We start from the raw sequence: 23,072 nt of genomic DNA, 5'->3' as shown, positions 1-23,072 counted from the left end.
TGGCAGTGGCAGGTAGACAAGCAGAGATCATAGAATGGTTTGGGTTGGAAGGGATCTTAAAGATCTAGTTCTAAACCCCCTGACACCGTGGGCAGGGACACCTGCTAGACCAGGTTGCTCAAGGCCTTGTCCAAGCTGGCCTTGAATGTTTCCAGAGAGGGGGCATCCACAACCTCCCTGGGCAACCTGTCCCAGCATCTCACCACCCTCACTGTAAAGAATTTCTTTCTACTTTTCAGTCTAAATCTCCCCTCCTCAAGCTTCAATCCATTCCCTCTTGTCCTGTCACTACAAGCCCTTGTAAAAAGTCCCTCCCCAGCTTTCTTGTAGGTGCCCTCCAGCAGTTGCACAGCTGGAATAAAGACTCCCCTTGCCCTCTCTCTGGGGTGGCAGCAGCACAAAGTGGGGTGTTTTCCCTGTTATTGAACTCGGCAGAGTGTGAGTGCAGAGGGGGCTCCTGTGACCCCCGCACCGGGGAGTGCACCTGCTCCAACGGGCTGACCGGCAAGCAGTGCGACGTCTGCGAGCACCAGCATGAGATCCCGGTGGCGAGCGGCGCGGACAGCGTGAGGTGTGAAGGTCTGTGTCCTGCAGCCTGGGGAAGGAGGTGAGGGAAGCCCCGGCACAGGGACCTCTGCTGACCGCTCCTTTTCCCTGGCAGTGTGTGACAGCTGCGTCCTGCTTCTGCTGGAGGATCTGCAGGGGGTCGAGAGATCCTTCCCCTCCATCCGCAGCCAGCTGGTCAACCTCAGCGCCAGCTCCATCGCCTGGGCTCGCCTCCACGGGCTCAACGGCACCATCGCGACTATCGCTGTAGGTGGAAGGTCTGACGTCCCTTTCTGCCTGTGTTGCCTGGCCTGTTGGCCTGACCTCAGCTCTTTGCTTCCAGAACCAGCTGCGTGAGTCCAAGAGAGCCATGAACAAGGTCAGGCAAAGGGCTGATGAGCTGGAGGATGAGAACATGGACCTCACACAGGACCTCAATGCACTGCAGCACAAAGTAGAGTATCTCCCCATCTTCCTTTGCCAGACTACATGTCTCTCCTTTTATCCAAAATGAGGATTTTGAAGGCTGTGAGGAGCCTGGTTTTGGCAGGATGGATCTCCTGTCCAGCCAGCACCAGGCTTGGGGCTTGGGGTCTCTTACTTGTTGAGATACTGGAACATGTCCAGAGAAGGGCAACAAAGCTGGTGAGGGGCCTGGAACACAAACCCTGTGAGGGAGAGGCTGAGAGAGCCTGGAGAAGAGGAGGCTCAGGGCAGACCTCATTGCTGTCTACAACTACCTGAAGGGAGGCTGTAGCCAGGTGGGGTTGGTCTCTTCTGCCAGGCAACCAGCAACAGAAGAAGGGGACACAGTCTCAAGTTGTGCTGGGGGAGGTATAGGCTGGATGTTAGGAGGAAGTTCTTCACAGAGAGAGTGATTGGCATTGGAATGGACTGCCCAGGAAAGTGGTGGAGTTGCCATCCCTGGAGGTGTTCAAGAAAACTCTGGATGAGGCACTTAGTGCCATGGTCTGGTTGATTGGGCAGGGCTGGGTGCTAGGTTGGACTGGGTGATCTTGAAGTTCTCTTCCAACCTGGTTGATTCTGTGGTTATTCTATGATTATACTCAAGTTAGACTACCTTCGTTCCTCCCTTGAAGGGCTCTTAAATATCTTGTGAGATTGATAATTGTTTCTTGATTTACTACTTGCTTCTGAGGTAGCTCCAACTTCAACCAGTAAAAGAAATGCAGCAAAATGTCATTTCTAGAAGCAACATACATGGAATGTACTTAAACATCCAACTCTGTGCCTGATGTGCCCTTTTTATTGTAATAGGCCTTGGAGGCCTCTAAACAGCAACACCTTTTGCAAGATGCAGTCTGAAAAACATCAGCTTTGCCTTCAGAGAACTTGCAAACTGAGCAAGATTTGATTTGATAAACTGCCTGCATCTAATCAGTGAGGGAGGGAAAAGTCTCTCTTTGGTGTACGTCCCAGGGCAGCTGCATGGACACACATACATGCGCTTACACGTGGCTCTGCTTTCAGCAGCTAAACTGCAACTCTTCACCTCATCTTGTGTCCAGGTCAGGACCTGAATGGGCCTGGCTTCAGGCTCTAGGCTTTTTCTTGCATTAAGAGCATGGGACAATGCTGTCCTCTCTCTTCTTAAGGCTGTTGCAGGATCTAGAGCCAGCTGCATGGGAGCTGCATTTATTACTCGTTCTTTTCTGAAGGTGCTGCATAAAGACACTAAATGCATTGTAAGTGAGCAGCACAGAGCAGGCTGGTGAAGGAGATACCATCCAAGGGCATCAAAAGCAGCATATTCCTAAATCTTATGTGGCTTTTGGGAAGGTCTTTGCAGCTGACAGGTCACATAAACCATGTTTCAGCTAAGCCAGTGTTGTTTCTGGTAGATGACAATGACTCAAAGAGAAGCAGCCCGGATCGAGCAGCATACGAGAGAGACATACCAGAGTGGGGAGCAGCTCCTGCTGAATCTCCAGAGCATTCAGAGAGGCATTGCAGGTGGGTCAAGGAGGGGTTTTCCTGCTGGAATGCCACACTCTTGCTTTCAAACAGTACCAAGCAGAAAGAGCTGTGTGGAAGACAAGTGGACATAGAAATGAGATTGAGATCCCTGCAGAGTTCCAGCTGCTGGGGTAAACCAGGCTTCTGGTGAGCCCCAGCTGTTTGGCTAAGCATAGTGTTTGGGAAAAGAGCATTAAATTTGTGCAGAAGTTATTAAAATGCATAAATCCAGGACACTCTGGACTAGTGCTTCAGGAGGGGTTTAGCAAGTCAGTAAGTGACTGGATCTAGGAGAGGAGGTAAAGTCACAGCAAGGTGCTTGGGATGTAACATCCGTTACCATAACAGCCAAAGAGACAAATGTGAGGCAGTACTTCTGGGTGGTCTCAGGCAACTTAGGTCCTGAGTACTGCTTGGAAGGTGGCTGCAGGTTGTTGAGAGTGACAGAATCTTGGGGGTGTTGTAAAGGACCTGATGTCAGTGCTAATGAGATCTGGATTTCTCTGCAGACCTGGTGCAGCAGATGGCCAGGCTGGGGACAACCAACGCCAGCACCACCTCCACTGAGGAGTTTCGGCAGAAGATGGCTGAGGTGGAAAGGATGCTGAGGGAGATGAAGGAGAGGAATCTGGGCAGCCAGGAGGAGCTGGCAAGGCGTGAGCACGAGGAGGCTCAGAAGTGTGAGTCTGGCTCAGTGATGTGGGGCAGATCCTGCTGGGTCCGACCATTCCTCAAGCCTGGCTTGAAGCTCATGTAAACACTACACGTCCTAGTCATGGCTGGAGAGCACATGGCTGGATAGAGCAGGACCTCCAACAAGTTTTACAGCAATCTTAGGGTCCCCCATGGCAGCCTATTTTTAGCTCCTTTTCCCTAGGGTTGTTCTTTATCCCAGAAAAGAGGCACAGAGTAGCAACTGACAACCCACCACCCTCAGCAGCTCAGCCATCCTGAGGGCAACCTTGTAGGAGCCAAGGGATTGTGTTTCCAGGACAAAGCCTCAGTGCATAACAAGGCATGGTTGCAGTGTGAAGAGCAAGTGCTTCTGATGGACAGCCAGTGGCAGAAGATAGTTCAGCAGCTGAAGGCTGCAATTATACCCTGGCCCTGGATAGAAGGAAGTAATTTTTCACAATGGGAGTAATCAGGCACTAGGTCAGGTCTCAGGTGGGGTTTCTCCATCATCGAGAGCTTTTCAGGCATTCCTGGTCATAATTCTGATAGAGATCCCATCCCTCTCACCAGCACTGGGGCTTAGAGCTAATTTTGGATGAGATCCTATTCTGTCCAGGCTGAAAGAAAGAGAGGGAGGGAAAAGGTTTGCTTCTAGCCTTGATACCTGACAAGTGAGACCAGAACCAGGCTTGTGCACAACCAAGCACAGGAAGAGCACTTCAACAACAGTTCTCATCTCCCTGTCCTCAGTGCTGCACCGGGTGAAGAGTGAGCTGCATGCCCGCTGGCAGTCCAACCAGGACCTCATGGGCAGCATCCGGGACCAGCTGGCACAGCACAGCTCCCAGCTGATGGATCTCCGTGATGCCCTCAACGAGGCTGTGAACAAAACCAGGCAGACAGAGGACCTGAACAGCCTGAACCGCAACAACCTGGAGGAGAGCCAGGTAGAGCTTCACCAGGTGGTCCTGTTCTGCCATGCAGAGGTGGGAGAGGGCTCGTGCCAGCCCTGGTGGTGCCTAACCCTGCTTCTGTGTGCTTAGCAAAAGAGCCGTGAGCTCCAGAAGCAGCACGTGCTGGTGCAGGAGACTCTGAAGATGGCCAGAGACTCCCTGGCCCAGGTGTCTGACTTCCTACAGAAAATGGAGAGTGCAAAGGAGGTGAGTGATGGAGGTGCTTTGCCCTGGGTAGAGCATGAGAGGGTGGCAGCCCTCAGGAGTGGCATGTGTGCTTCTAGGCTTATGAGAAGATGGCAGCTCTGCTGGATGGGGCGAAGCTGCCCCTGACTGAACGAGTCAAGAAGTTCTCCCCAGCCAGCAGCAAGATCCCCATTGTGGAGCAGGCAGAGGAGCATGCCCGGCTGCTGGATGAGCTTGCAAGGAACCTGTCCAGGTGAGACACCAGTCCTGACTGTTGGTTATCAGGGTATTTCCTACCCGAGTTGGGGATGGGAAGCTGCAGCGTCATGGCGCAAGCAGTGGGCTGCCATCTCCAAAGCTTTATCTTGGAGAACACGTTTTGATGAGGACCCAAAGGTCTATAGGGGCATGGGTGAGAGTTCAGCATGAGCAGTCTCTGTGGACTTAATGGCTGTATCTTCCAATGCAGCATTATCCAGGACACAAACCAGGATGGCTTTATCCAGCGGGCGATCGATGCCTCCAATGCCTATGCCAGCATCATTGAAGCTGTGAAGAAAGCAGAGCAAGCAGCCCACAATGCTGACGAGGCAGCCAGCAAGGCTCTGATGGTGCGTGCTGGGGACAGTCCTGGGAGGAGGAGCAAAAGCCAAACTCTCTCAATGGTCCTCTAGCTTTTCACACCCACACATGGAGCTCTGCTGTCCCTTTTCTCTGAGACCTGAGCACTTTGTTTTGTGCTAGAGAGCAGAAGTCCTGCCACAACTTGGGCCAGGCTCTGTAAGAGTTTGTGTCTCCCCATCACCCCCATCTCACCCTAGCAGCACACCCTGTGACAGATGTCTGAAGAGGCATTTTTGTGCACAGCCAGAGCTGGAAACTGAGATTCCTCTTCAGACTCCGAGGCAGTGAATGGTTCTTTTACAGAGTGTCATCTCAGAAAATCTCGGGGCCATCTCTAAAGAGCTGAAGAGGAACAGCAGCAACCTGGAGGAGGCTGTGAGGAGGGAGCAGAGAAAGCTCAATGGAGGTGAGAGAGGCTGTTTGCAGGGCATGATGTCCTCTGGTCTGGACTGAGGTCATGCAGCACCCAACACATGCCTTTCTTTAACTGCAGTTATTAAAGGCACTCTGCAGACAGCAAAGGACAAGCTGGCTGACCTCCGTGCAAAGAAGGAGCAGCTTCTGAGCCAGCTCCAGTCTGTGCAGGACACACTGAGCAGAGACCAAGGTTTGTCCTGGGATACCTAGACTCCGTTTCTCTGCTCCTTTCTTCATGCCCAGTCTGTGACCCAAGTCACAGAGTGCTTCCCTCTGGTTCTTGGCAATCCCAGAGACTTTTTTCCTTTCTCTCTAGAGGACACAAAAAAGATGATCCAGAATGCCAAAGCAGCAGCTGCTGAGGCCAATGAAACAGCTGCAAGAGTGGAAGATACCCTGAGCACCATGAAGAAGAATCTGGATGAGTGGAAAGACCAGTATGGAGACCTTCGAAATGAAGACCTGAACCAGGCAGTCCAGGACGCCAGGAAATCTGGTGAGTGCTGAGCCTGCTGGGCTGCCTCAAGACTGCCAGATCTTTGCATCCTCCTTCTTCACTAACCTTCAAAACTACTTTCTCCTCTCCAACCCCAGTGTCCAGCCTGGAAAGCACAATCCCATTGCTGCTGGAGAAGCTGAGCAGCCTGGAGAACAGGAAGAACAAGAATGCCACCGTGTCAGAGAACATTGTGCGGATCCGGCAGCTCATCACGCAGGCAAGGAATGCTGCCAGCAAGGTGAGCTCAGGGGAGAGTGAGCAGAGGGTGCCAGGGGATTGGAGTGAATGGGAGTTTACCACATGCAAATGGAGGGGTAACTAGAAGAGCTCTGGGGCCACCAATAGGGCCATTTTTTCATGGGAAGACTCCATTGATTTGGTAGAGCTGGCAGTGACAAGAGGCAGCAGCAGTGGGTTCGGATTTCTCTCGCTCCAGGTGAAAGTCCCCATGAAGTTCAATGGCAGCTCAGGTGTGCAGGTCCGGACGCCCAGCGACCTGCAGGACTTGGCAGCCTATACATCCCTCAAGTTCTACATCCAAAACCCTGAGCCCTGGAGCCGGCAGCGACGGCAGGATGGGAAGGAGGAGGGACGCTTTGTCTTGTACCTGGGCAGCCGGGAGGTGAGAGGGGGCCCTGTGTCAGTGGGCAATCATGATGACGGACGTGACACCCTCACCCTTCACCCAACTCCCTTGGGTGTCTTTGTGGGGAACAGGCCCTGTGCAGCCATCAGCCTGGCTGGAGGTGGATGGGGAGAGCTGTGCCAATGGGGCTGCTGAGCCCTAGGAGCATCAGAGAACTGGTCCCAGATGCCAGCGTGTGGTCCTGTCTCTCCCTTCGTTCAGGCCACTGGAGACTACCTGGGCATTGTGCTCAAGGACCGCAGAGTGCACTGGATCTACAAACTGGGTGATGAGGAGCCAGCCTCCTTGACTGTTGATGAGGATATTGGAGAGCAGTTTGCCACTGTCAGCATCAACAGGTAGGAGATACAGAGAAGATGCAGCCCAAGGGAGTTCAGCAGGGGACTGTTCCTGCAGTCTGCAGTAGATGCAGATAGTGCTGTGCCCAAGCCCAGACAGGCCCTGGGCTCACAGAGGTGCTGTAATCCCTCATCTCTGTGTGATCAACACTGAGATACCTCAAAAAAAAATGTCAGGGAAGGTGGTATCTTGCCAGGTCATGGAGGGTCTGAGGGTGCCTTCTGGAGAGGGAAGATGAAGCTCATGGAGCATCCATTCAGCCTTGTGGCAGTGTTGAGTCCTCTCAATGCACTGCTGCTGTAGGGCTTACCAGTAGGAGATGCACCCATTTTTGGCAGGGCTGTTCAAGGAGGCCCTTTGCTCAGGGAGGGCAGGGTTTGCTTCAACTTGAGGGTCTCTCCTGGTCCTGACCACCCCCCCCTGCTGCAGGATCCTGCAGTATGGGCAGATGTCAGTGATCGTGGAGAGGCAGACGGTGCACGAGACCAAGGGAGAGAGCGTGGCCAAGGGCGAGCAGGGGCTGCTCAACCTCGACCCGCACAACGTGGTCTTCTACGTGGGTGGCTACCCTTCCAGCTTCACGGTGAGACAGGCAGCAGGGAGGGAGGCTTCTAGGAGGTATCAGCGATACCTTTGGAGCTTCTTGGAGGGAAACTCCCTTGATTTCATGGGAAAATTGGGATCAGACTGTTTGGTTTCATTCCCAGCCTCCTCCCACCTTGCGCTATCCTAACTACCGTGGGTGCCTGGAGCTGGACACGCTGAACGAGGAGGTGGTGAGCCTCTACAACTTCCAACACACCTTCCAGCTGGATACCACTGCTGAGAAGCCCTGTGCAAGGTAGGGCACCGTGCCCGAGCTGGCGGCAGCTCTAGTCCATGGCACACACTTTGATTCTTGGCTGCCCCAGAATGTGGCAGTTGGCTTTAGAGTGATGCCTTGGGCCTCTTCTTATGTGGCTCAGGTCCAAGTCCACAGGAGACCCCTGGCTGACTGATGGCTCCTACTTTGATGGCACTGGCTATGCAGAGATCAAGTTTGAGAGCCAGTTTGGCACGACAAAGCGTTTTGAGCAGGAGATCCGGGTGGTCTCCTACAATGGCATCATCTTCTTCCTGGAGAATCAGGTAAGTGCTTGTTCCCCTGCGGAGCTTTCACCTCTCAGGTGCTAGAACAATCCCAGCCCCTCTTGCAGGCATTCCCGGCTCAGGGCACTGGGGAGAGGAGGGCTTTGGAGATGGCATTTCTACTTGGAGCAGCTTTTCTTGTGCTGTCAAAGACTGGAACAGGCTGTCCAGGGAAGTGGTAGAATCACCATCCCTGGATGTATTTAAAAGCCATCTAGATATGATATGGTTGGATTATGGTTAGATAATGGTTGGACTTGATGATCTTAAAGGTCTTTTCCAACCACAGTGGTCCTGTGATTCTGCACTGTTGTTTAAAGCCACAAGAGGGCTAGACCCAGACCTCACAGCAGCAGCAATCACTTGTCTGGTGCTGGAGAGGCTCTCCTAGACTCCAACAGCACCCACACACAGACCCTGTCAACCATGCCAGGGTTCACTGGGGCAGGTGGTACTGCAAAGAGCATTCTCAGCTGCAAAGCTCTTCCTGTGCAACCCCAGCACTGGGCTGCTGCTCACACATAAATCCCCAATGATTGTGTTAGAGCACCTGCAGGAGGACCTGCTCCCAGCAGTGCTACAGAGCAGGTCAGGCTTGGCACCACAGCTGAGTGCTGGACACCAGGACGTGGGTCTGAGTGTCCATACTGCCTCCCCCAGGGTCAGTTCCTGTGTCTGGCCATCCGGGATGGGAAGCTGGTGCTTTACTATGACTTCAGCACTGGGCTGGAGATGGCAAAACCCAGCAGCAACTCCTCCCTCACCATCAGCAGCACCACAAACAAAGCGGTAAGGGGGAACAGGCACCTCTTTGGTTTGTCTGGGGGTTTCTCATCCAGAGGCTGCAGGACACCCAGACCACTGGTTTGGGGAGGGTGCCCTCTGAAATGGACCTAACTGCCCCAGGCTGCTGGATCATTTTTCTTTTCTTGTCTCCAGATCCAGATTTTCCTCCTCAAAATGAATAACAAGAAGCGCATCCTGGTGCGGCTGGAGCGCCTCACCATCTTCATGGTGGAGCAGGAGAACTCCCTGGAGAATGCTGTCTCCTACTATCTGGGTGGTGTGCCCCCCGCTGTGCTGCCCCCCAGGTAGGTAGAGCTTGCAGTGGGGTGGGACAGTCTCCAGTGACAGTGTGGGGGGAGTCTGGCCCTTTCCCAGCCACATCTAAGGATGTTGGGTCCCTGCTGGAAATTTTTGTTACCACCTGTCACTGTAGGCATGAAGATGTGACATCTCCATCTCTGGTGAGGGGTGAGGCTGCTGATAGGTGTCCTCGAGTCCTTCTTGGACGTGCCGGGTGCTTTGGAGCAGCCTTGTGCCTGAGGCACTTGAGATACTCATGGCCATCATGGCCACTCTGAAGAGCTGCAGGGCTAGATCCTGCTCAGTGCTGGATCCTGCCTGGGGCTACTCTGGTAACACCACCTGCTTCTCCTGCAGCTTGAAAACACTCTTCCCCACGGGTGGGCCCATCCGGGGCTGCATGAAGGGCTTGAAGGCTCTCGGCAAATATGTCGACCTGAAGCGGATGAGCACTGTTGGTGTGAGCTACGGCTGTACCTCTGACCTCTTGGTAAGGCTAAAGCCCTGGCAGCCTGGCCAGCATGCTGGGGAAAGAGCCTATCTGGGCAAAGGAGCCTAGGACCCCCAGGATAGCCCCAGCTTCCTCTTGTTGATGGAGAAACAAGCATAAAACAGCAGGTTTGCGGTGAGGTGCACTGCATGGATGGCCATAGCACCAGCCAGACCCATTGAGCACCTCCATCAGGCACCCCATGAAGCACCCTTCCAACAGCCAGGCTCTCACCTCTCCCCTGTGCTGCCCCTCACAGATTGCTCGGTCAGTCAGTGTCCACGGCCACGGCTATCTGACCCTGGCCCTGAGGGATGTGCCAGGGCTGCAGGACTTCTACAGCGGCTTCAGCTTCCGGACGAGCCAGGAGGAGGGTCTGCTCTACCACCACACCACCCAGGTGGGCACCTGCAGTCCCTCCAGTTGTGCTGGCTGCTTCTGCACTGGGGATAGTGCTGATAGCCCCTGGGAAAAGGGGAGGACTTTGATAGGTCCAGAGGGTGAATCTGCAGCAAGGTCTGCACTCTGGAGAGTGGTGAGGAAATGGGCCCTTCCTCGTGGTCCAGCTCCTGAGGATTCATGGCATGATGCTTTCTGCAGGAGGGGGTGTGCCAGGTGTCCCTCCAGAGGGGCCAACTGGCCTTGAACCTACTGGCAACTGAAGTCACCACTCAAAACGTCTATGCGGATGGCAGGACCCACTACGTGGCCTTCTACAGTGACACCCGTGGGTATGTGTCCTGGTAGTACACGGGGACAGGGCGCCATTGGGCACAGGGACCTGCTTATGCCAGGCTGCTCACCCCTCCAGGCTGCGGCTGTACGTGGATGATGAGCTGCAGGACACGGTGGCGGGCGCCGGGCCCGGCCGGCGGCAGCGGCGGCAGGAGGGGCAGCAGCTCTTCCAGCTCGGGGGCTCCCCGGATCCAGGTGCCCTCAGCAACCTCACCGGCTGCATCGGGAACGTCTTCGTCAAACGGTGGGCACCTCTCAGCCGCTTGGAGAGAGCAGGGCTCAGCCCCATCCCACCTTCCACCTGGCTTCATGGCAGAAACCTCTTCTCCCTGCTTGTAGGATGTCAGAGCCACAGACGGTGGTGGATCTGCAGCAGAATGTGGAGAACATCAATGTCACCATGAGCTGTCCCTGGGCTGAGCAGCCACAGCAGCTCAGAGTCACTCCTAAGAAGGACAGGCGGAAACCCAAGGTACCAGCTGCTGCCAAAATGCCCCACATCCTTCTCCTTGTCCTGCTCACATGCCACCACTGTCCCCTTACTGACACCCACAGAGGGTCTGCCCTCACTCCTTTCCTTGGTGCATCCTCTATAGGTGCCAGGCAGGCCTGCCTCAAAGGACCGCCGGCACGATCGGGAGGGGCTCTGCCAGCTGCACCCACAGCCCCGCTCAGCCGTGGGTGCCTTCCGCTTCGGGGGTGCCCCGAGCAGCCGCTGGGAGTTCAAGGAGATCCCAGCTTCCTTTGGGCAGAGGTGAGGCTCCCCCATGTCCACTCTCGACATGGCCCATGCTCATGCCTGTCCCTGGGCTGGCCCCAGGTACCATCTCCTGGAGAGTAGCTGTCCCGTGTGGGAGAGCAGGGTTCTCCCATCACCCCCTGTCCCCGCAGGTCCCATTTCTCCCTGGAGGTGAAGCTGAACTCCTCCAATGGGCTGCTGTTCTACGTGGCAGGCAAGAGGGGCACCTTCATGGCTCTCTTTGTCTCCAATGGGCGCTTTGTCTTCCTGGTGGGCATCGGCAGGCGCCGGCTGCGCATCCGCAGCAAAGACAAGTACCAGGACCGGCGCTGGCACACGGTGAGTGCAGGGGCAGGGCTTGCCAGGGCCTCCCTGAGCCACATCAGTCCTCGCCCTGCACCAGATGCCTCTTCAGGGGCTAGTTCAGTGCAGCCCCACTCTGCGCATCTCAAGTGCACGCAGAACGTGCACGGTCACACGAGAACAATGGGGACAGCAAAATCACAGCCAGGGCTGTCTCCCTTCCCTGCCCGCAGCTCTGGCACTGACCTTTGGTCTTTTCAGGTCTTCTTCAGCAGAGACCAGAGCCGAGTCCAGCTGGTCATCGATGGGCTGCGAGCGCAAGATGCTGCCATGGCCACCGCAGGGCTCTTTGTGGCCCAGACGCCCTTGTATGTGGGAGGAGTCCCGGCTGGCAAAGCCAAGGCTCATGTACCGGTAAGGGCTTGGGGGTCCCATGGCACCACCCTGTCTTGACCCATTGCAAGCCATCACCCTGTGCCTGCCAGCTTTTGGCCCCTCTGTGCTCACCCTTGTGGCCTTTCTGCAGGTTGTGTCGCTCTCCAGCTTTGACGGCTGCCTGAGGAACCTGCAGCTGGATGGGAGGCCCCTGGGTCCCCCCTCAGGCACCTTTGGGGTGACACCATGCTATGAGGGCTCGCTGGAGAGTGGGGTCTTCTTCTCTGTGGATGGCGGCTCCATAATCCTAGGTACCTCACAGCAGCCTGGGCTGGCTCCCGGGGCCCTGGGATGCATCCCATGGGAGGTCCTTTGTCCCTCTCCTCACCGGTGGTGTTCTCTTGCAGCTGATGCACTGGTGACCGAGCAGGACTTCGAAGTGACACTGGAAGTCCGTCCCCGCAGTGCCTCTGGCCTCATCTTCCACCTCAGCACAAGGAGAAGCCACCATCTGCTGCTGTACATGGAGGAGACAAAGGTAGTGGGAGGGTGGCTGTCCCCATCCCCTGCCCATCCCACTCAGCTCCCCGGGCTGTAACGAGCCTGTCACACCCCAGGTCACGGCGAGAGCGAACGTTGGGGGTGCTGAGTTCTCCTCGTCGGTGACGTGTCCATCTCTCTGTGACGGGCAGTGGCACACCATCGCAGGTAGGTGACAGCTGGGATGCTGCTCAGCCCACATCTCCTGGGGACAGCCTGGGCCTCCTCTTCAGGTATTTAAGCCCCAGTTCCCACCTGTGTGCATTTAATGGCAGCTGCGATCTCCCAGATGAAGTAATTTCCTCCCTGGTCTTGTCAGAGCTGTCCCACGCCACTGGCAGAGGGCCTCAGGTCTCTTCGCCAGACCTTTATAGACAGCTCCTGTGGTCCAAGGAACAGGTCTTTGAGGAGGTGTTTCCCACGAGCTTAGCCAGGTCCTCTCACCCTCCCAGTAGTTTCGCTGTGCTGCAGCAAAGCTCTGGGCGAGAGGCCGGAGGTGGCCTTGCTCTCCAGGGAAGGAAGCAGCACTGAGTGTTGTTTTCTTTTGAAGTTACCAAATGGAGAAACATCATCCAGGTTGATGTGGACACGGAAGGCAACTACACGGTGGGACCCAGCCAGCCTCCTGCACCCAGCACAAGGGCAACCTTCCACGTAGGGGGGCTGCCAGGTGAGTTGGGAAAGGCACACTGCAGGCCAGCCCAAAGCCAAGGGAGATCCTGTTCCACCTGCAAGTCTGTTCTGCCTGCAAGTGCTTGACCCCCTGCCCTCTCACCAGCCAGGCTAAGGTTTAGTTTTGCTTGTTCCTTCTGCAGAGACAGACAGTGCCAGCACCCTGTCACCGTTACCCCCCCTCCCTCATTACGTGGGCTGCATAAGGAACCTGGTGATTAACCGGAGCCACGTGGACTTGCTGCAAGCCAGGACTGTCAGGGGCTCGGTTGGCCTTAAGGGTTGCCCTGTGTTGTAAGTGCCTGCACCTCCGAGTACAGCCGGACCGACAGTGCTGCTCCCTGGGCCCCAGACCTCACCACTCCATAGCACTCACCGTGGTCAGCCACGCTTGATCTCCAGCGACTGCAGGCACAAGTCTGGGGCCATGAATCCAAGGGGACAGAGGGCAGGGGAGGAAGGTGGGGAGAAGGGAGCACTTTGGGGACATCTTTCACAAAAACAACCAAAACGCTGGAGCAGGCTGTGGAGACAGGGCCGGGTCCTTCCACGGTGGTGAAGCATCTGCAGGATGTAGTCAAACATGGCAGGACTCCTGCTGTGGGGTGGCTTGTGGCAAGAGCACCTGACCTGCAGAGTGTGGGCTGCAGCACATCCTAAATCCTGCTCCCTTCACCCCACACTTACAACGCACATAGATTTAGTTCACAGAACACTTGAGGCTATTAATAACAGTCACAGACTGTCTCCTGCTAGAGGCTGGAGGCAGTTTCTGGTTTATAACAAATGCAATTAGGACAAACTGGATTAATTCAGTCACTTTTGTGTTTTTACAAGCAAGGACACATTTAAGCTCCCCCAAGGGCAGTCTCGATTCACCTGCCACTGCTATGCAGAGTCTTGCAAGGGAGAGTTTGGACAAAATTCTGTTTGCAGAATTAGCATTGTCTTATAAATTAACCTGCTAAGAATCTGAGAAAAACAGACCAACCCAAACAAGGACTACATTAGGCTGGGAGAACTGCTGAGGGAAGCAGCCAGACCCAACCCTCGCTCTCTGACTCTGCAGTTGCATTCAGCACTGGTAGATAACACTGACAAAAGTCCTAATGGGTGAAGCAAGAACCTGTTGTTTGAAAGGGACGAAATAAAGAAAGGTTACCTCCGAGTCTGGCTGGGGGTGAAGTGCAACTTGGCCCTCACCCATCATGCCAGCAGCTGCCTTCTCCTGCCAAACCTCACTCTCAGCTCTTGTAGTGCAGTCCTCACTTGAAACAACCTCTTTTTTTTTCCTCCCAAAACACCACCTAGCTCACTCGTGCACTTACACGGCATATATATATATGTGTGTGTGTATATATCTAGCTAGCCACCTGGGGACAAAATCTTGCTTCTGAAATGGACTTATAACTTATATCAGTATATTGTGGGGTTTTTTTATGAGGGGTAAATATTGTAAAATGGGTTTTTAACGTGTTTATCTTAAAAAGAAAAACCAATGTAATTATGACCTGTTTTTAAGTCGTAGTATTAAAGAAGGTCTTTGTAAATCACTGGTACATACTTTGGAGTCGAATAAAGTTTTACGTTACTCTCTTTCACTTCGTTGGTGAAGAGCAACTGTGAAGCTGATGTGGAACTGGAAGACCAATTGCAGAAGCACTTTGTTTGGAAAAGGCTTTTAAGATCTTTTACGTCCAACCATCGACCCACCTCAGTAAGTGGCACAACAAGGATGTTGTGGTTGTATTTACCATGATCTGCTCCATTCTTGTGCAGCAGCTGTAGTGATGTTGGAACATTCAGGAAGGTGAACCTCCTTGTATTCAAGTTGACAGAATCATAGTTTCACACTGGTTGGAAGGAACCTCTAAAGGTCATCTAGTCCACTCTAGCCCTGCAGTGCCACAACCTGGACTTCAGCAAGGCCAACTTTGGCCTCTTCAAGCAACTGCTAGGAGAAATCCCATGGGACAGGGAACTAGAAGATAAAGGGGCCCAAGACAGTTGGTTAACATTCAAGGACCCCTTACATCTTCCAAGCTCAAGATCAGCGCATCCCAAGAAGTAGGGATTCTGCGTACAACATAAGAAGTGATCTGAAAAAGAGCAAGTGCCATAGACTTGAGCAAGAACAGCATGGCAGATAAAGAAAATTCCTTTATTTGTAGATTTATATAAGCACAATATGAAGTTAGTAACCCTACTGCAGTTGCTTAAGTTAGTATCTAGGAATATCTGTAAGGAAGAGCAAATAACTTAATCTAAACTCATATCTTCCTCTTCATCTTTCTTGTCCTTAGAGTCTCCTTCCTTTTGGTCTGACTTGACACTGTTCTGCATTGCTTTGGCAAATGCTTCTACATCTAGAAGTTAAACACAGTAGTTATTTACCTTTGTGCACCACCTGGGATGGAGTTTACTGCCCACATGCGGTTAAAACTTCATTACTTGGAAAATAAACAGATGCTTTAGCAAGAATCTGTTTACAGGGAAGAAAAATTTAGCTCTCATTCAACATGTAAGAGATATTTGGATCTGACAGAGACAGTGTCCCATGCACCTTTAACTGCACAGGCAGCCCAAGACCAGAATTGCTGCAGTCTTGGAATGGATGCTAAAATCTCATCGGGAAAGCTGACACCACCCACCCCCAAAAGCTACAGCCCCCACCTGCATTCACAGATTTCAGGGGAATCACTAAGACTCCCACGAGATATATTTCTGAACAAGGTGACTGTGACATGCCCAGAGCTTTGCACCTCTATCAGGAAAACTATGCCAAGGCTGCTCAGCACATCTCTGCAGGACTTCTCTAAAGGCAGGTATAACACCACACAGTGCCTGCTGGAAAGCACCTGAGACGCTCTCCTTTGCATTGTGAAAACAACGATGCAAGGACTGGCTCTCAGCAGCTACTCTGCAGCTAATCACTACTTTCTGCATTCCACATTCAACCTGCAGTGGAGAACATCAAAGCCCCTCATCACCCAACAGCACCAACACTTACCTCCTTTATTTGCTGCATCTACTGCCTCTGCGGGTAAGCCAAACTGACTCATTAGTGGGCCAAGCTGTCCTGAAGCTAAGGCAGCACTGAACATGCTCAATGCCTGTGAATCAGAGTCAAAAGTGTCAAAAACCCAAGTGTTTGCATCGTGTTCAGCAGCAGGTGGCTACTATGCAACACCCACATGCAGAGAGCAGCCCCATCACAGCTCAGAGACTGGCCAGCCTGGAGCAGCCACTCTCCAACTGCTGCACCGTGGGCAGGCTCCACAATGCTGCTGCACCTGCAGGCCCTGTGGAGTCTGCAAGCTTGTCACCAGCCTTGATGCCAGTAAGCACAAAGTGGTCAGCCTTGCTAGACAGAGCAGCACACCAAACCACAGTAGCATGACTGCCACCTGGATCACAGAGGTTGGAAGGGACCTCTGAAGCTCACCTAGTCTGAACCCCTGCTAGAGCAGAAATCACCCAGAGCAAATCCCCCAGGAACACATCCAGGCAGGCTTTGCAAGCCTCCAGAGACAGAGGCTCCACAACTTCTCTGGGCAGCCTGCTCCCACGCTCCGTCACTCTCAAAGTGACGGACATCTGGAATCCTTACTTAGCTGCAGGCACGCTACCAAACAGCCTCAGTTCCCAATCTTGTCTCCACAGACAAGCTGCTCTAGTTTAAAATCAAACCAGTCACCTTAGCCACTGGAATTTTCCAAATAAACAGCTTTCAATCAAATCAGCCTAAGCAGTTCAATTTTGTCTGTAACACACCAGCTTCAGTCACACGTAGGCAGCACTGGAATTAAGTACCAGTTTCAGGAGGCACATGACAGTGCTGTAACCATGAGCATCTCTTCCCTTCAGTCACCTCAAATGACCTTTAAGGAGACTACTGACAGGCCACCCTGACAGGAAATCATGAATTTGCTACTACTCCTGTCGTTTGCCAGATAAATAAAATAGAGAAAGCTAAAGCTCAATTCCAAAATAAAAAGTAAAAATCAATTCTCATCTGCCCCTGGGTGTGCAGTCAGATCTTGTGCTCCATTAAATCCTGTCCCTCCTCCTCTCCACTTCTACTGATTGCCTTCCTACGCTGAAAAGCATCAGGAACCTGAAAAAGCAGGGCAAGGGAGCCACAGGAGAGGAGAGGAGAACAGCAGCTCCCCTGACAGTCAGGCACCCACCTGCTGAAACTGAGGAGATGTCAGGGTATTCTGAATCTCTTCTGCTGTCTGTGGCAAAGACTCCCCCGAGGGGAGGTAAGGCATCAACCGCTCCTGAACTTCAGCATTGGCCAGGATGGGAGCCATTATCTCAGGAGTCAGAACAGTTGCCAGGTCAACTAGGAAGGAAATAAAGGGTTGGCTGTTAGATTGTGCACAAAACCTCATCTTTGCATCATGTAAGCCAAGTAACTAGTCAGGAGTACTGAGACTTAGCATGCTGCTAGCATCCTTTCTCCCTCAGTTTTGGAGAAAAAGATTCTTGCAGGAGCAGAAACAGCACTCAAATGAAAAAAAAAAAAACTGAAAAGAAACATCAAAACAAACATACACAATAATCAAGAAACCCTTTCAAACTAGTTGGAACAGGACAGTAAAAGAGCTCTAAAGGACTCATGGATCCAGGAGCTGCCTGGTCAGAACACTGTTACCTTGCTGTCCTCCTGCTCCAGCTGGCACATTCATAGTAGCTAAAATGTTCTGAAGGTCACTCAGTTGAATGGGCTGCGTTGGGCTCGTGGCAGAGCTGGTTCCATTCCCTGAACTTGGTACGGGGCTGGGACTGGTCACAGAGGCAGCCGCAGGAACAGAGGGGGCAGGTGTAACACGGGTAGAAGAAGTTGTGGAAGATGGTGTCACAGCAGCTGACTGGCTGCGAGAGCTGAAGGAGAGAGTTAGTGCAGGAATTCCCTCTACAACATGAAGAGCTCCTACTTCGTTTTAGGGGTCATAAGCAGACTTAATTCCCACCATAGCTCCTGCTCAGGAGGCCAGGATTCCTCCCACAGCAGTGGCAACTCAACATTATGAGGCCATTACAAACCCAGACCAGGCAGGGACCCTACCTTGATGACGAGCTGCTGGTTGGGGGTCCCCCACTTCCAAGCAGACTGGCCAGCCCAGGACCCGTCAGTGCACCCAGCCCACCTTCCATAAAAATAAAAGAAGAACAGGCTTAGGAATTGATCTCTTCAGTTTTCTTGCACCTCTCTGTACTGGAGAGGTCACTCTCGTACCTGAAAGATTTTGTCTGCTACAACAGAGGAAAGAGGTGAAAGAGCCCAGACCAACCCCACCACTCCTTCTTTAATAGGTCTCATTCTGCTTTTGCATCCCCATTAGAAAACCCCATTAGATGAGATGACTTTGGTTTGTGCCACACATTCAGGATTACTGTGGCACAGCCCTCTCCTCCTCTCTACTCATTCCCAAAAATCCTTTTTTTTCTCTAAATCCTAAGCCAAGGCCCTCAGCAGAAGATAGAGGCAGGGCCTTTGAGTGACCGCTGCTGTCTCCCCATACACCTGGGGTTTGAAGCTTCAGACCTAACAGATGCAGCAACAGACTCAGCAGAGTGCCTAAACATTTCATAGGCAAAGTGAGGACAGCACCACGCACAAACTGCTCTGAGAAGAGAAGTGATCAAGAGACAGCAGGACACCAACACTCAGCCCTTGAGACAACTGCCATGTGCAGAAGAAATGAGAACCAGCCTCCTTCACCCACGCACACCAACTACCAAGGACTTCTCACAGCTTCTCAGTCCACTGGAGCTGTCAGTGGCTGATTGTCCCTCTACAATTCCTTTGAGCTACATCAGCCAAACACTCTATTTACCATACACCTGCCATCCCCAGTGCTTTTTTGTGCCACATAAAATTAGACACACCTCCCTACACCAGACCTGCACTCATCACCCACCTTCTGGGAGGTACCTGCAAGCAGAGGACAGAACACTCCACTAGCAAATGTGACTAAATGACTGGAGGTCAGAGTGAGCACCAGCCACTAGATCCTTTGTACAGAGCTCACTCAATAGAACCACATCCCTAACACATTTTTTCACCAGCCCAGAGCTTCTACAGCCTCAGAACAGTAGGCTACAGCTGATCAGGCTGTACCACACCCTTCAGTTTTTTTCCTGCTAGAAAAGTTTATCCAGAAGTAAGAAAGCTGCTTTGTGGTAGGAGCTCAGCAATAAAAGCAGAGTCCCAGGAGAGATGCAAGATGCAAACTGATGCAAAAGGACAAGATGCCACTGGGGGAAAAGATCCAGACAGATTCATCACAGTCACATTTGCCAAGGCAAGCAGATGGCTTTTCCTTGCATTACTGCAGTAAGCTTCATGTCAAGCTGTCTAATGGAAAGGCAAAGAAAGAAAAGCTGCTGAGAGAAAGTGTTGAGAAGTGTTGAGGAAGACAGTCTCAGAAGTCACGTGAAGTTTCAAGAAGAAGATCCTTTCCAAACACAACCTAAAAAGCCAGAATGTTCCAACACTAACAAGAGATTTGCATCTCAGGCTAACAGACATGTGCTAGAGCCACAAAAATGGACTCTGGACTCAAGCACAGAAAAACCTTAGTCACTGCCACATGTATCTTTGCCTACTTCCACTAAGGGCCAGAAATGCTGTTGGGCTCCAGGTGTGGATAGTTAAGATCAGACTACAGCAGCGACTACCACACCACTCATCCCCTTCAGAAAAAACAGTGCAGCAATTCAAGCTCTCCCTAGAGTGTCCCACGAGAGAAAGCCCTAACCTAAACCTCACTCCTCTGACCAGAGTGCTGTGGGATGAGCACGCTCCAGCCTCTCTTGAACTCTGCACATAAATATTCACTGAATCAGAGACAAGACGAGCAACCTCTCAGCTTGGTAACTGGGACATTCACCAGTAATGAGTCCCTGGTTCTCAGTTGCTGCTCCAGTGAATATTTAGGAGGAGGAGGGGTAGAAAAACAGGAGGGAAAGAAAATACACAGAAGATTGAGCAGAGCAAGGAGCAGAGCTGATATTCCTTGCAGATCAAGACTTAAATGAGTGCTATGTAGAACCTGGTGCCCTTCACTTCCTGCATACTTATTTTGCCCCTCAGCCCATCTTTGAGGCAGGGCTTTGCTTTCTGCCACAAAAGCAGCACTATCCAAATCAAGATCACTACTGGAAAATATTGTCAGGTAAGATTTAACCTGGCAGGAGAAAATACTATTTTGGCATAAAGATATTAAAGCATTTTACCAAGTCCTCCTAAGCCCGTTGGTCCGATCAGCTGCATGAGCTGGTTATGGCTCATGTTTCCAAGAAGGCTTTGCAAGCCACCCTCACCTAAAAACAAAAACATTCTGAAACACAACATATTCACAGAGGTTTTTTTTTTTCACAGCACTCCGGCTCAAACAGCAGGAGATTAATTGGCATCACATTCTGTATGGAAAAACAGTTTCAACTGTTTACTGATTCATGATGTTCATAAAAGATAAATGTAATTTGGCTTCAGAAAGAAGTAAGACTCCAGAGAATCTGCTGGAAACAAAGAGAGATTTCTTCTGGCAGTCTTAACTTTCAGCCTGCACCTATTAAAACAGCACAATTTATTCTGCTAAAAGAACATTTACACTTCTGGTATTAACACTGTCCCCAGCTCACCCTCCAGAGCCATCAGGAATTTCCTCCTAAAGAACTATAAGTGCCTATTCTAAAAATAAACCTAGGAAACCCAAGGCTGTCACATGAAGGAGCAGAGAATGAACTGTACCTCCCAACCCTGGGAGCTCGTGGCCTCCACTGGCATTCCCACCCAAAGCACCAGGCATTGGGGGATTGTTGAGATACTCGTTGACTTTACGGCAGTGTTCCTCATCCTTGTCCGTCTTCGGCTCCTGCAAGAAAGTCACTCTTGGTAGGAGTCCAACCAGAAGCATTTCGTTCTAAAACCTTCGTTGCTGTGTTCCCACCAACCTGCATCCAGAAGAAGAGTCGTTTTGATCCTGCCTTGAACTTCAATACGTACACACGGCCTGTAGTGCACTGAGGTACCCTCTTGAATTCACAGTCGTCAGGGAAAATAATCAAATCCTGCAAAATACAGTAGTGGGAACAGGAACAATGTCACTTTTAGCTTCCCAGAGATCTCCGCCCTCCTCCCCAAGCTCTGAGGAGCAGAGAGATTTGGAAGTGCCAGTCTGCAAAGCCACAGTAGCATTCTCATCCTGCTTTGTCTTAGGGAACCTTTTTTGGCACCGCCAGCATAACACAAACCCATACTCACATCCTCAACGTTGCCTGAAGTCCTGTCCTTCCAGCAGAAGTGAATGAGGGAATCATCAGTCTGCTGGATGTACACAAGACCTTTTCTCTTGTCTGGAGTTACAGTGCTGCCTTTCAGGGACATCTTCCCTGCTCGAAATTCCACCAGGTATTTGCTTGAAGAGCCACGGGAGCCTGGCACCAGGCTTGGAAACAACGCACCAGAAGACATCCTGGAAAGAGAGAGCTGCAGACGTGATGAGGAACTGTACTCTCTTTTTTCAGTATCCTTTTCAAACGAGCTAAAGTGAAGCGCAGGCCACTCCGCGGACCTCCACTTTAAAAGCACAGCCTATCTGCTACAGTACTTGAAACCACCCCCACCCCAGATGTCTCCTTCTTCGGTTCACAGGATCGGGGGCATTTTAGCTGCAAGAAGCCCCACTGGAACACTGATTTTCGGACTCCTGCTGCAGCATTCCAGCCGAGAACCGCCAGCTGCCTGTGCCAGAGCAACCCTCCACGGGGTCGCCTTAGCTGCACCCGCTTAGTATCTCCCAACGGATGCATTTACCAACCTCGCAGGTGGAGCTGTGAGTGCCGGAGACCGGCCGGCCCGCATGACTTAGCAGCTGTTTTTAAGCTGGCAGCACCGCTTAACCCGCCCTCCCAGCACCGGCGGCCCGAGAGCACCGCGGCAGCGCAGCGCGGCCCAAGCCGCTCCACGCACGCCGAGAGCGGTGGCTGCCGGCACACGGGGCCTCGGGGGCAGGCCGGCCGCACAACCAAGCACAGCCCAGACCGTGTGCCCGGCCACAGCCGCCTCCGCGGCCTCCCACCCACTCAAGCAGCCTCGATCTTCAGCCGGGCCCCCCGAGGCCGCCATCCCCCCAGTTCTCCCCGGCGGCAAACCCCGTTTCCCAGCGCTAGGCGCAGCCTAAGTCGGCCGGGCCCCAGCGAAACCACCGGGGCAAGCGGCAGGCAGGGTCGAACGGGATCGCTCGGAGCCCGCGGCAGAACCCGGCCGTGCCGAACTAGGCCCGCTCCGCCGCCCCCCGCGCCGGTACCTGCCGCCGCCCCCCGCGCCGGTACCTGCCGCCGCCCCCCGCGCCGGTACCTGCCGCCGCCCCCCGCGCCGGTACCTGCCGCCGCCCCCCGCGCCGGTACCTGCCGCCGCCGCCCGCAGGCCCTTCGCCGCCCGGCTCTTCCTGCCCCGCGCACCGGAACCCGCCCGCCAAGAGGCGGGGCAAGCGCCCCCGCGGCCGCTTCTGGTTGGCCGCCGCCGCTGTCGATCAAGAGTGGCGGCGCACGGCGCCCTGCTGTGTCACGGCGGTGCAAGATGGCGCCAGCAGGGGCTGCAGCCCGGCCCTTCTCCGAACCCAGCTTTATTCCCTTTGCAGCGTAACGCTGTAACGGCTGCGGCCACACACCTGTGCAGCGCAGCGTCATCGACTCAAGAGTACAAAAATAAACCCGTCTCGGTGAGGCGTCTCTCCCTGGCGCGGGGCAGGCTGCAGGGGGCAGGTGTGCAGTCGCCCCCGGGATGCGGCAGGTTGCCGTTACCCAACGTCGGGACTGCTCGGAGGTGCGGAGAACGCAGGCCTCGGGTGTCCGCGGCCGGCAGGAGCTGCCGTGGCGCTCGGCCCAGGGCCCAGCCCGTGCATTCCCCACGCAGGGTGCGGAGCTGCTGCCTTGAGGTTGGGTTTCAACCACATTTCTCCGCACACGAAAATAAAAATCACCGAGAGATTATTTCCCATCAGTAAACAGGAACCAAGTTCTGTTCTCCTGGGAAATGCAGGGCAGGCAACCCACCCGCACTCATGAGGGCGCCGGCAATGACACAAATGCTGGCTGGCTGAAGAAGCTGCTCACCACTTGCATGA

General features: G+C 53.2%; 2 protein-coding genes across 5 annotated transcripts in view; one reads left to right on the top strand and one right to left on the bottom strand.

The window, feature by feature from the left end:
• The window catches only part of LAMA5 (laminin subunit alpha 5), a 97,722-nt gene extending 83,191 nt beyond the window's left edge, over positions 1–14,531 (top strand). For both annotated transcript variants that reach the window (XM_064167847.1, XM_064167846.1), the window contains exons 48-80: positions 436–579; positions 662–813; positions 890–1,000; positions 2,409–2,520; positions 3,033–3,203; positions 3,949–4,145; positions 4,242–4,358; positions 4,436–4,590; positions 4,807–4,948; positions 5,265–5,367; positions 5,455–5,568; positions 5,695–5,874; positions 5,973–6,115; positions 6,314–6,499; positions 6,725–6,861; positions 7,292–7,445; positions 7,570–7,703; positions 7,828–7,990; positions 8,651–8,779; positions 8,930–9,081; positions 9,434–9,566; positions 9,826–9,966; positions 10,167–10,297; positions 10,378–10,545; positions 10,641–10,773; positions 10,898–11,055; positions 11,193–11,379; positions 11,605–11,757; positions 11,870–12,029; positions 12,126–12,256; positions 12,336–12,426; positions 12,809–12,928; positions 13,074–14,531. In XM_064167847.1, the coding sequence (XP_064023917.1) occupies positions 436–579; positions 662–813; positions 890–1,000; positions 2,409–2,520; positions 3,033–3,203; positions 3,949–4,145; positions 4,242–4,358; positions 4,436–4,590; positions 4,807–4,948; positions 5,265–5,367; positions 5,455–5,568; positions 5,695–5,874; positions 5,973–6,115; positions 6,314–6,499; positions 6,725–6,861; positions 7,292–7,445; positions 7,570–7,703; positions 7,828–7,990; positions 8,651–8,779; positions 8,930–9,081; positions 9,434–9,566; positions 9,826–9,966; positions 10,167–10,297; positions 10,378–10,545; positions 10,641–10,773; positions 10,898–11,055; positions 11,193–11,379; positions 11,605–11,757; positions 11,870–12,029; positions 12,126–12,256; positions 12,336–12,426; positions 12,809–12,928; positions 13,074–13,228 (4,757 nt within the window). In that variant the 3' untranslated portion in view covers positions 13,229–14,531. The remainder of the gene's footprint in view (positions 1–435; positions 580–661; positions 814–889; positions 1,001–2,408; positions 2,521–3,032; positions 3,204–3,948; positions 4,146–4,241; positions 4,359–4,435; positions 4,591–4,806; positions 4,949–5,264; positions 5,368–5,454; positions 5,569–5,694; positions 5,875–5,972; positions 6,116–6,313; positions 6,500–6,724; positions 6,862–7,291; positions 7,446–7,569; positions 7,704–7,827; positions 7,991–8,650; positions 8,780–8,929; positions 9,082–9,433; positions 9,567–9,825; positions 9,967–10,166; positions 10,298–10,377; positions 10,546–10,640; positions 10,774–10,897; positions 11,056–11,192; positions 11,380–11,604; positions 11,758–11,869; positions 12,030–12,125; positions 12,257–12,335; positions 12,427–12,808; positions 12,929–13,073) is intronic.
• A 541-nt stretch (positions 14,532–15,072) lies between these two features.
• Positions 15,073–22,456, bottom strand: ADRM1 (ADRM1 26S proteasome ubiquitin receptor). 3 transcript variants are annotated; one of them, XM_064167849.1, is made up of 10 exons: positions 22,354–22,456; positions 21,209–21,419; positions 20,899–21,015; positions 20,696–20,819; positions 20,179–20,265; positions 18,005–18,086; positions 17,591–17,820; positions 17,121–17,278; positions 15,941–16,043; positions 15,073–15,296 (listed from the first exon to the last, which is right to left on the bottom strand). In XM_064167849.1, exons 2-10 carry the CDS (start codon positions 21,416–21,418, stop codon positions 15,190–15,192), a joined length of 1,218 nt encoding a protein of 405 aa, XP_064023919.1. In that variant the 5' UTR covers position 21,419; positions 22,354–22,456; the 3' UTR covers positions 15,073–15,189. The 3 variants fall into 3 exon arrangements, with proteins under 3 accessions (XP_064023919.1, XP_064023920.1, XP_064023918.1); XM_064167850.1 differs by having other exon boundaries at positions 21,209–21,433; positions 22,354–22,419; XM_064167848.1 differs by lacking the exon at positions 22,354–22,456 and adding an exon at positions 21,765–21,990.
• Between the last annotated feature and the right edge of the window lie 616 nt (positions 22,457–23,072).

Source organism: Pogoniulus pusillus, chromosome 29 (assembly GCF_015220805.1).
Source record: "Pogoniulus pusillus isolate bPogPus1 chromosome 29, bPogPus1.pri, whole genome shotgun sequence".
Lineage (NCBI taxonomy): Eukaryota > Metazoa > Chordata > Aves > Piciformes > Lybiidae > Pogoniulus > Pogoniulus pusillus.
The sequence above is the reverse complement of the archived record's forward strand: the minus strand, read 5'-3'. Positions and strand labels throughout refer to the sequence as shown.